General features: G+C 41.1%; 2 protein-coding genes and 2 long non-coding RNA genes across 4 annotated transcripts in view; 2 read left to right on the forward strand and 2 right to left on the reverse strand.

The window, feature by feature from the left end:
• The window catches only part of LOC132474472 (alpha-actinin-4-like), a 50728-nt gene extending 47789 nt beyond the window's left edge, over positions 1–2939 (reverse strand). The window contains 1 exon segment of the mRNA XM_060075198.1: positions 2593–2939. Within this exon segment, the coding sequence (XP_059931181.1) occupies positions 2593–2721 (129 nt within the window). The 5' untranslated portion in view covers positions 2722–2939.
• A 1335-nt stretch (positions 2940–4274) lies between these two features.
• The window catches only part of zgc:85932 (uncharacterized protein LOC405875 homolog), a 23427-nt gene continuing 15737 nt past the window's right edge, over positions 4275–11964 (reverse strand). Inside the window, 2 exon segments of the mRNA XM_060075276.1 lie at positions 4275–4695; positions 11185–11243. Coding sequence (XP_059931259.1) covers positions 4669–4695; positions 11185–11243 — 86 coding nt within the window. The 3' untranslated portion in view covers positions 4275–4668.
• On the forward strand, positions 5221–7746 carry LOC132474517 (uncharacterized). Its single transcript, XR_009529663.1, has 3 exons — positions 5221–5330; positions 6114–6203; positions 7044–7746. It is a non-coding gene; the product is annotated as an uncharacterized LOC132474517 (long non-coding RNA).
• Positions 8246–10405, forward strand: LOC132474989 (uncharacterized). Its single transcript, XR_009529789.1, has 2 exons — positions 8246–8862; positions 9703–10405. It is a non-coding gene; the product is annotated as an uncharacterized LOC132474989 (long non-coding RNA).

The raw sequence follows: 11964 nt of genomic DNA on the forward strand, positions 1-11964 counted from the left end.
GGTCAGGCCAATCGCTGTTCATTGCTTCACGAGACAAAGGAAAAAAAGAAAAAAAAGTAAACCCAAGAAGAGACAAACGTGACGCAAGCCCATAGATGTCCAGGGACTTGGGTTCCACAGGTGGATTTGGTGTTCATGCCAAGGCCTTGGTTATTTCATTGGCATGTCTCACCTCAGTCATTGCATCCATTCTGGGTGAACCGCCTGAACGCCCCACACACAGAATGCAGCCCGTCTAGATTTGCATTTTAAGCCCTGTCTTTCCTCACCACAGAGCATCTCGATTGCTTCCTACATAGATAGCAAAGGAAACGCATTTTCATAACGATTAAAACTGACAGCTTCTGATTGGCCAGGGACTGAATGTGTTCTAAGAACTACAATACCCACCATGTCTATACAGGATGTTAGACCACAACCCAGGACTGGTCTGAAGATCCAATCATAAAATAAGCCATATGCAAATCTTAGTGACCATCTTGCTTCTAAGCATTTAATGGTAGGGGGAACTGAATTGGCCGCAAGGCGATTAGGGCCCATGTGGCTTACTGTTTAAATGTCTGATATTCCCAGCATTTGCATCAACAAGACATCTTCAATCAACTACTGCTTGACGCACTCTTTGTTAGGTGAACTGCCTCACTTCCTGTACCACTTAACCATTTCCTGCAATAGATTCAGTACCTCCAAATATGCAGTACTTCTCTGTCTCAGGCAATGGCAAGTAGCTCTTGGTAAAGAAAAGTGGATCAGTAGATACAATTCAATGCCAATATTGTCCCATAAAAGCTCCAGAAGAACTGTCAGTGTTGAGGATTTGCATGCAGCCTCTTGGGAGTTTGCAAGGGAAGAGTAGTGGAGTCACTGCACACATCAACGTGTTTGGGCATGTGGGCAATGCCTCCCTCATGAGAAACTACATAATTACAGGTTTGTCAGGCAAGCCGAGCTCAGCCTGGCAGAAGAAGAGTGACAAGGTGAGGTTATTGTCAATCTTATACCAACTGGCACCTAAATGGTCAACTGGATGTTGTAGACTAGAACTACACAGTGCATGTTGGGTTACCTACAGTTTTTCCAATATTGTTGCGCAACATTGCAAATGAATGACAGAGTGCCCTCGTAAAAAATCAATACAATAAAAAGAAAAAACACCTTGAGAAGCAACTCTGCTCAAATACGTGACTAAAGCATAACGATATAGGCTCGGACTTGTCATTGTGGACTTTTTCCATATAAACAACGAAGACAAAACTAAACCTATTCCCACACTCATTAAATCCGGTGTGTGTGTGTGTGTGTGTGTGTGTGTGTGTGTGTGTGTGTCCTATTTTTACGCAATAACTGGCACAGCAAGGGTGAATACACCACAGGAATGTGCCCTTGGTTCCCCCACCTCCCGGGCCAACATAACTCAAACTTGGCTGAAACAAAACCTTTTCGCAAATCTCGGGTATGTTATACCCGTGAATGTTCCCTGGTATTCTCATCTATACGTTGATTGTGAGCGATGCACCAATACAAAAGAAGATTATCTTGACACTATTCCTGTGTAAATATTTGCCCGCGTTACATGTTCCCATGGAATGGAAGGGAAATCAGCCGACGTATAAACTTTGGTCTAGGTGGCCTCTGGACAAACATTGTGCAAACATCGTAGCCTCAATGACTGTGTTGAAATGACAGCCGATGAGACGGTTTACCGGGTTGACTTGATAACGATTCATTGACGAAAAATCATGTCGTACCTTTACAGAAAAGGCATAAACGATCATAGGCTGTCATTCCGGCAGAAACAATGCTAGTCATCTGGCTAGTCGGTGAATCACGTCCTACGGAGACCCGGCCCAGTTAGCATCACACACACCGCAGTTCTTCCACTCGACTGACTCACCAGTCACTGCATCTCTATTTTTTCAGCGGCTCACATAGTGATTTAAATTGTAATCATGCCGTGGTTGTAAAGTGGGTCAGCAGCGCCGTGTGCGGGGCTTGGTAGCCCATGAGGGGGGTGACTGTGTGAGAAGGCCATGGCGATGTGCAACAGAGAAAGGGGACTTGGCAGTGGAAACTAAACGCTTCTCACTCTTATCGGCCTGCTAGAAGCGCAGTGGCACGATTACATCCCACACACACAAAAACTCAAGTCCGTTTACTATTTTTAAAGCCAGAACACGATATGATCGCCAAGACGCATTAGGTTAATCATATGCCCCCCTTGTAATCGCTTGCAAAATGTGTTAAGAGGGAGTCCGTCCAACATTAAAACAGCAGCTACACAGCAGATTAGCAGCAGACCGCTGGAGGCTGGCTTCATTCAAAGCGGGGAGTGGAGTTACAACTAAAGCAGAGCATCAAACCCCAGGAAAAAGACCCACTCCGGATCCGTGTCCAACGGAGAGCGGACACCAATAAAGTAGTTATAGTTTAGAAACATAGTTCCTGTGATTTGCCGGACAGTAGCCAAGCAGGGCCCACATTGAATTCCGCGACTTCTCCATCCCTTTCCCTGCCATTTTTTCACTCCCGTTCCTCCGTCAGCCTCACCCTTCTCGGTACCCCCGGTTCGGTGCCCCCCGACTCGGTTCCTACCTTTCTCTGCTGCTTCTCCCAGGCGGGGTCCAGCAGCAGGTCCCGATCCCAGTCATTCTCTTGCTCCATGTAGATTGGTGTTCCTTCGGCCGTGTATTGTTGGTTATTGGCAGCGTGGTAATCTACCATATCAGCTTGGTAGACCTATGTAAGAACGTGAGCTATGCTATTTATTTTTCGATTTATATTATCCAAAATTAAAAGGAAATGTGTGTCCCGGTTGGGCGGTAAGAGCGGCGGGAGTTCTCCTGCTTCGGACGGGAATATCCGGTTGAAGCAGTGTGGAAATCCCTGCTGCTTTAGGAAGAATGCTTTCTCCACCCGCGGAGGGAATGGTGTGGTAGGGAGGAACCAGCCGCTCCTACCACTGGCTACGTAGCCTCGACACGTCTTATGAATATTCATGAGCCCCGTCTGAATGTGGGCCAATGTGACTGAACGTCAGCCCAGCGGACGCACGCTGTCTGCCCCCGAATGGAAGCGTGCAAAAGTACAGCTTGACAGAATAATGTTTTTTAACTTTATGTTTGGCCATACTGCTGCATATTTTATAAGGGTTTTTCCAACGTGACATCAACTAGGGTATCAACTATTCTGTGATAGCTGATATAATAGTCTGGGCTCCAGACAAAGATATCGTGAATATTTTGACACTGTTCACATGTGTGATCATAATAGCGGAGCATGTTTTAAAAAAATGACGTTTTTACGTAATAAATCAAACTATTGACAGTTGAACAAGCCCCGCCCATTTGATGGACAACCAATGGCGGTGGTGCATTCCTCGCGCCCCCGCCTCACCCCCCACCACCACATAAACACAGACAGACACGCAAATAACGATACAATGTCTCAAGGAATTATTCTTGTAAAATTTCACATTCGTATATTTAACCTTCTTTACATTAATGCTGTACCATCATTGGGCCCATAAACCCACGGATAGTAAAACAACTTATATTAACCATTAAAGAATGTCATAGGACCCCGGCCGCGGTTTGTCCATCACCCGCTGACTCATGCCTATAAGAGAGAGCCACCTAGAGAAGTAGGTCATTCATACACTGCTCTGTCCCCGTTTGCAAACGCCACAAAGCCCAGCATATTATTTATAGAGGGTGACAGGCCCACAACGCTAACTTTGAAATTCTGACTGTATTATCACATGTCAGGAGGGTCACTAGATCCGCAAAGCTCTGTAATTTGAAGCAAAGACCCCCTGGCCAGCAGATCACAGTGTTTCATAATTATAGTATAGGCTATGTATATGTTAATTAGTAAAAAAAAAAAAAGAAAGACATAATCACTGGTTGTATTTATGAAGCTTTACATTGGATACAGCCAACTTTAATAGTGGTTTATTGTAGAAAAGAGCAACATTTATAATGGAAGTTCACGCTGATTGAGTTGAAAGTGAGAACTAGGTGGTTGTTGAAGTTTGTGTAATACGTATATTAGCCTTCACGTGTTAAGGCTGTGAGTTTTTTAGGCTTAAAGATAAGGAAAATTGTAGTGCAACTGGGAATCATTTCAACTTCCAACTCACACACACACACACACACACACACACACACACACACACACACACACACACACACACACACACACACACACACACACACACACACACACACACACACACACACACACACACACAATCTTTGGAGGGAGATATTTACATATACCGTCATGTGTTTTAATTTAGGGTTTTATGCATGATCTAGGCCACTCAAGTGACCAAAAGCGTAGAAATGTTTGATAAAATAATAACAGAACCTTTTGAATTGAACCATATAAGGTAAATATATATACACATAATATCCGACAGATTGAAATTAACATGGAATAAACCCTGCAGACAAAAAACTTTTAGTCATTAACGTGGATCACAAAGACGATGAAATCAATGCAATAGTGCAATATTCTAAACATGAAATAGGTTGAATGACACTGTTCAGTTTTCTAATGTAAAATGAAACGTTAAATTGCTTATAGCTGAGCTAAAACTCAATAGCTTTTCAAAACTATTCCTAAAAACAACTGAAAGTCCAGAGGTCGTTGAGGTTAGCGGAGCCCTCAGTTGAACATGGTCAGATGGAGCCACTAAAGAAAAGCAGAAACACACAAATTAAGTAGTACAAATTAAATTTACATTATTTCAACAATACATTTTGTATGGTGTCGGTAGAAATAACTAACTGTTCTGTCAGGGTTTTCAAGTGATGCACATCTGGCTTGTTTCGACACAGGTACCCAGAGTTGTACAACACAGAGTGCAAAACACTTCCCCAAGTTACTTCCCAGCCTGTACACTGTAAAAAATGATTTTTTGGCCCTGTAATTATTATTTCAATTATGTATATAAATTCTACAAAGAAATCCGAATTCAGTGCTTTTACTTTAAAATACCAGTTTTTAATGTAGTGCATTACTTGGTGATTGTTTGTAATTATGTGTACTCAGTTTTGTATGTAAATTGAATCATTCGATCCAAGTAATATTCACTAAACCAGTTCATTGGCCTAATTAGTTGATATTTCCAAGTAAAATGTACTTGAGTGATAACAGTGAACCTGGCAACTTTCACGAACATTCGGAGCATGACGTAAAAGCCCACTCCCCACATTTGAACGGTCTTTCGTCCGAGACGTGCTGTACTCCTGTCCAAGTTCCACATTTCAACTGGGTTGGCAGACTTTGTTGAATGAGATGGGGAAGAACGTGAATGAACCACGAAGGTAAGTTTTAAGCGAAACAAATGTTGTACGTTCCTGTTGGCTCACCTACTTAAGTCAGTGTCTCCGCACTGAAAGCAGATACGGCTGCGGCGCTAACAAATAGTGTATTTTCCTGCTAGCTAACTTTGCTAGCGCCACGAGGTATGTCCAGGGTTTCCGACAGCACTTTACAGCTTAGGCGGCCGCCAAAGCAACACATGCCTGCCGCCTTAACTAGCGTCTTCAAAAACAAAAACGGGCTGAATTTCAGCGTGGGATTGTGCACAATTTAATTTATGCCTGCAAATCCAACACTTATAATGTGTGGAATTCCCACACACATTTTACAGCGATGTATGTTCAACCAACGTGGCCGGAACCACTGTGTCCGAGTGTCTTGACTTCGACCCTGAACACACCTGTAGATCTGAACCTCCCGCTAGCAGAACACACAGTGCTTTTACATGGGATAGCTTGGATTAAACCTTATACCGATTTTGCTACTCGAACGGACCATGTCAATTGCCCGAACGTACATGGCCTTTAGAGATCGGATAATGGCCGGAGCATGGCTGAATCCGCTACCCTAAGTGGCGCTGTAGCCCTTTCATACAGTGGTTATAGAACTTCTGGTTGACCTCTACTGTAAAATATGCATGTTAAGTTGCACACTTCACGTTAGAATGCAGTTGCAGGCTTACATTCCCCATGGGTAACTTTCTGTTTCCATCTATACGTGCTGTGATGTATGTATGCTACATATGTTATGTATTCTCTGCAATCAATTCTTTTTGTGTTTAATAGCATCATGTCGACGGCAGAAGGGACATTATCATCCGTTGCTTAGTTGAGTATCTTGGAGAGAGTGGAGAGGAGCTGATCAAAGACTATCAGGTATCTGATGATAATCATGACCATATTAAAATTATTGTCTAGCCTTATAATCTGGTGTTCACTTGTGATGTTTTTTAAAAGACTCAAAAGATGCACATTTTTCAATCAGGCTTTTAACTGATTTCTTAAATTATTTTTATGCTCTTACCCATTTTTTTTTAAATCATATTTAATCTTTATCTTATCTATCTTAAACTTTAACCCTTAAGTGTTCTTGGGGATATTTCCAGCCAACCTGTTTATTTAACAAGCCACGTTTTGGCTTTCGGAACATCCACAAAGTAAATAATTTAAGAACACTTAAGGGTTGCCTTTTGTCTCTATTTAACGATCACTTAGAAACTTTATTTTATGAGCAAAAGAGTAATTTAATTAATACCCTTTTTATAACCTATTTTAATCCCTCAGTTTTCAGCACCAGTGTTTCCCCCATGGGGACCTTCCACACTGGGACTAGTTCTGGTCTACCAACACGGGTGCAGTCCCATAGATAGCTCCAGCCTGGGTGGCTGGAGGGCTCTGCACCCCTGTGTGGAGCCTCCTGTCTGCCCGGGCCAGGGTGGTCACTGTGGCGGCACTCCCTATGGTCGTGGGCGATGACCCCTCTCAGTCTGGATGGCCCCCAAAAGTGACTTTCTTTGGCTCAGGGTCAGCCTCTGTGAAGCACGTTGTGTAACTTTATGTATGAAAAGTGCCATATGAATATTGTTGGATTTGAGTACACTAAATTGAGTATACCTTTTTTTGTATTTATTTTCAACTTTTTTTTCTCTTAAGCTTTTCTTTTACTTGGAATCGATTCTTAGTTTGTTTCTCATTGTGCCTTATTTGTTTTCACAGGACGTCAGCCAAGAAGCAGTGAAAGAGGACTGCAGTAATCACATGATGCAGATCAACGTCATCCATCCCAATGTGGCACAGGAAAACCAAGATCCTGTGTATGTGTCAGTCATCATCAAGTGTGACAAACGCTTGCCTCCTGCTCATGGGTGTCATCTATGCTGTAAATTTAAGTTACCCACTTAAACTGAAATATACGTTTGAAGTATTTCAGAAGCTGTTTCTTGAGCTTGACGTCATTACAATGTCACCAAAGGTCCAGTTTCTCCACAATAAACTTTTAGCGTGAGTGTTCCAGTGCTATTTGTGCTTTTGTCCAGCACAAACAATCTCTTTACTTTTGTCATTTTTCTGACTGAAATTTCAAGTTTTGCTTAGTTTTTAAGTTATTTCTGTCCTGAACATCCTGAGAATGTCTGCAAAGGTAGCCATTGCAGTTTATGTATGCATTCTTTGCTGTTCTGAAAAGTCAACTGTAACACTGTATTCGTTTGTATGCTGGAATATCAGTCCTAAAGTCAGTTGGTGCTTTGTCATTCCGCATTGAATTTTTCAAATCCTAAACGGCTTTACTTTTGAGCTTTTGTGTGTGTGTGTGCACTGTTTTCAAATTTGCTAGCAGGAAGTTCTGTGTGGTTATGTTATGTATTTTAAATACATCTATGCCATTTCAAATGTGAAATAAAAGTGTATTTCAAACATCCCTTAAGCTGCAAATATTTGTTTCTGGAAAATATTGAATTAGAATAGTAAAAATATTTACTAAATTCAATTAATATTAACTAATACATTCCTAATAAATATTACTTAATAATTACATAAAATATAACAAAGAAAAGATGAGTAAGAAACACAAAGAATCATGAGCAACGTTTACTTGGGTTTTGTAATTAGATGCAATGGTAATTTGAGTGAAAGTTACAATCCATAGGCAAGTATTGTCAGTGCAATTTACTTGTGAATTTTTCATAAAAATTAAGTGGTTCTAGTAAGTAAATATTACTTAGAAATAGCCTGAGTAAAGATTACTAGCACTTTCTGTGTGGAAAAATATGCCTCGCTTTTTTTAAGTAAATGTCACTCCAAATTTTTTTCAGTGTACCTTGAACCCAACCAGAGTGCTTTTACTGGTAGTTAGATGTGAAATGATTGGTAATCCGCTCATAGAGTATATTAGTGGGTCGTTTGAATTTCAGCGTGGGATTGTGCACAATTTAATTTATGCCTGCAAATCCAACACTTATAATGTGTGGAATTCCCACACACATTTTACAGCGATGTATGTTCAACCAACGTGGCCGGAACCACTGTGTCCGAGTGTCTTGACTTCGACCCTGAACACACCTGTAGATCTGAACCTCCCGCTAGCAGAACACACAGTGCTTTTACATGGGATAGCTTGGATTAAACCTTATACCGATTTTGCTACTCGAACGGACCATGTCAATTGCCCGAACGTACATGGCCTTTAGAGATCGGATAATGGCCGGAGCATGGCTGAATCCGCTACCCTAAGTGGCGCTGTAGCCCTTTCATACAGTGGTTATAGAACTTCTGGTTGACCTCTACTGTAAAATATGCATGTTAAGTTGCACACTTCACGTTAGAATGCAGTTGCAGGCTTACATTCCCCATGGGTAACTTTCTGTTTCCATCTATACGTGCTGTGATGTATGTATGCTACATATGTTATGTATTCTCTGCAATCAATTCTTTTTGTGTTTAATAGCATCATGTCGACGGCAGAAGGGACATTATCATCCGTTGCTTAGTTGAGTATCTTGGAGAGAGTGGAGAGGAGCTGATCAAAGACTATCAGGTATCTGATGATAATCATGACCATATTAAAATTATTGTCTAGCCTTATAATCTGGTGTTCACTTGTGATGTTTTTTAAAAGACTCAAAAGATGCACATTTTTCAATCAGGCTTTTAACTGATTTCTTAAATTATTTTTATGCTCTTACCCATTTTTTTTTAAATCATATTTAATCTTTATCTTATCTATCTTAAACTTTAACCCTTAAGTGTTCTTGGGGATATTTCCAGCCAACCTGTTTATTTAACAAGCCACGTTTTGGCTTTCGGAACATCCACAAAGTAAATAATTTAAGAACACTTAAGGGTTGCCTTTTGTCTCTATTTAACGATCACTTAGAAACTTTATTTTATGAGCAAAAGAGTAATTTAATTAATACCCTTTTTATAACCTATTTTAATCCCTCAGTTTTCAGCACCAGTGTTTCCCCCATGGGGACCTTCCACACTGGGACTAGTTCTGGTCTACCAACACGGGTGCAGTCCCATAGATAGCTCCAGCCTGGGTGGCTGGAGGGCTCTGCACCCCTGTGTGGAGCCTCCTGTCTGCCCGGGCCAGGGTGGTCACTGTGGCGGCACTCCCTATGGTCGTGGGCGATGACCCCTCTCAGTCTGGATGGCCCCCAAAAGTGACTTTCTTTGGCTCAGGGTCAGCCTCTGTGAAGCACGTTGTGTAACTTTATGTATGAAAAGTGCCATATGAATATTGTTGGATTTGAGTACACTAAATTGAGTATACCTTTTTTTGTATTTATTTTCAACTTTTTTTTCTCTTAAGCTTTTCTTTTACTTGGAATCGATTCTTAGTTTGTTTCTCATTGTGCCTTATTTGTTTTCACAGGACGTCAGCCAAGAAGCAGTGAAAGAGGACTGCAGTAATCACATGATGCAGATCAACGTCATCCATCCCAATGTGGCACAGGAAAACCAAGATCCTGTGTATGTGTCAGTCATCATCAAGTGTGACAAACGCTTGCCTCCTGCTCATGGGTGTCATCTATGCTGTAAATTTAAGTTACCCACTTAAACTGAAATATACGTTTGAAGTATTTCAGAAGCTGTTTCTTGAGCTTGACGTCATTACAATGTCACCAAAGGTCCAGTTTCTCCACAATAAACTTTTAGCGTGAGTGTTCCAGTGCTATTTGTGCTTTTGTCCAGCACAAACAATCTCTTTACTTTTGTCATTTTTCTGACTGAAATTTCAAGTTTTGCTTAGTTTTTAAGTTATTTCTGTCCTGAACATCCTGAGAATGTCTGCAAAGGTAGCCATTGCAGTTTATGTATGCATTCTTTGCTGTTCTGAAAAGTCAACTGTAACACTGTATTCGTTTGTATGCTGGAATATCAGTCCTAAAGTCAGTTGGTGCTTTGTCATTCCGCATTGAATTTTTCAAATCCTAAACGGCTTTACTTTTGAGCTTTTGTGTGTGTGTGTGCACTGTTTTCAAATTTGCTAGCAGGAAGTTCTGTGTGGTTATGTTATGTATTTTAAATACATCTATGCCATTTCAAATGTGAAATAAAAGTGTATTTCAAACATCCCTTAAGCTGCAAATATTTGTTTCTGGAAAATATTGAATTAGAATAGTAAAAATATTTACTAAATTCAATTAATATTAACTAATACATTCCTAATAAATATTACTTAATAATTACATAAAATATAACAAAGAAAAGATGAGTAAGAAACACAAAGAATCATGAGCAACGTTTACTTGGGTTTTGTAATTAGATGCAATGGTAATTTGAGTGAAAGTTACAATCCATAGGCAAGTATTGTCAGTGCAATTTACTTGTGAATTTTTCATAAAAATTAAGTGGTTCTAGTAAGTAAATATTACTTAGAAATAGCCTGAGTAAAGATTACTAGCACTTTCTGTGTGGAAAAATATGCCTCGCTTTTTTTAAGTAAATGTCACTCCAAATTTTTTTCAGTGTACCTTGAACCCAACCAGAGTGCTTTTACTGGTAGTTAGATGTGAAATGATTGGTAATCCGCTCATAGAGTATATTAGTGGGTCGTTTTTGGTGAATTAAATAACTTAAAATATATATATAACTATATGTATTTTATTTTACAACAACCCCAGCCAAATACATTTATGTGGCTAAGGTTCTACTGAGGCAGCAGCACAGCATGAACTCTGTGGGCGGTAAGGTCTGTTATTGTCTGAGTCATGTGGCGAGTAACCCCATCCTGTCCCATTGTACCCAATCACAATACAGAATGCATTGCATTTGCAGAATGCAAACCACACTCTCACATCATCAACAACATGTCTAAATCGACACAAGAGGGTCCAAAATGGTGGCCGTGTACCTGTTTGAAGGACATCGAGATCATTCCCCGTCCTGTGACGTCGAACGCTTGGAATTTCTCTACAAGAAGAAGAGAAGCCATCATTCAGGGAGCGCTTGTTTTAGTACACCTGGATTAATAGAGTGGTGGGGCAGCATCATTCAGAGAGCAGAGGTGCTTAATTGTTGAGGGTGGGGGGGGGGGGGGGTATTTTAAGTGCAATATTTATTCATAACATCGGTTTATAACTCTTAAATAAGAATGATAAATCAAGGATAGATCAAACTAATAGTGCATATATTTAAGATTTCTTTAGACCGTTTCCATTCAGGATTATTATTATTATTTTTTTATACTCGGGGGGGGGGGGGGGGGGCAGAGGGATGGCCAACCTCTGACCAGGGGGGCCCCCCGTGGCCCCCACGTGGCTACACCCCTGGGCAGCATCATTCAGGGAGCGCTTGTTTTAGTACACCTGGATTAACAGAGGGGTAGGGCAGCATCATTCAGGGAGCGCTTGTTTTAGTACACCTGGATTAACAGAGGGGTAGGGCAGCATCATTCAGGGAGCGCTTGTTTTAGTACACCTGGATTAACAGAGGGGTAGGGCAGCATCATTCAGGGAGCGCTTGTTTTAGTACACCTGGATTAACAGAGGGGTAGGGCAGCATCATTCAGGGAGCGCTTGTTTTAGTACACCTGGATTAACAGAGGGGTAGGGCAGCATCATTCAGGGAGCGCTTGTTTTAGTACACCTGGATTAACAGAGGGGTAGGGCAGCATCATTCAGGGAGCGCTTGT

Source organism: Gadus macrocephalus, chromosome 16, assembly GCF_031168955.1.
Source record: "Gadus macrocephalus chromosome 16, ASM3116895v1".
Taxonomy (NCBI): Eukaryota; Metazoa; Chordata; class Actinopteri; order Gadiformes; family Gadidae; genus Gadus; species Gadus macrocephalus.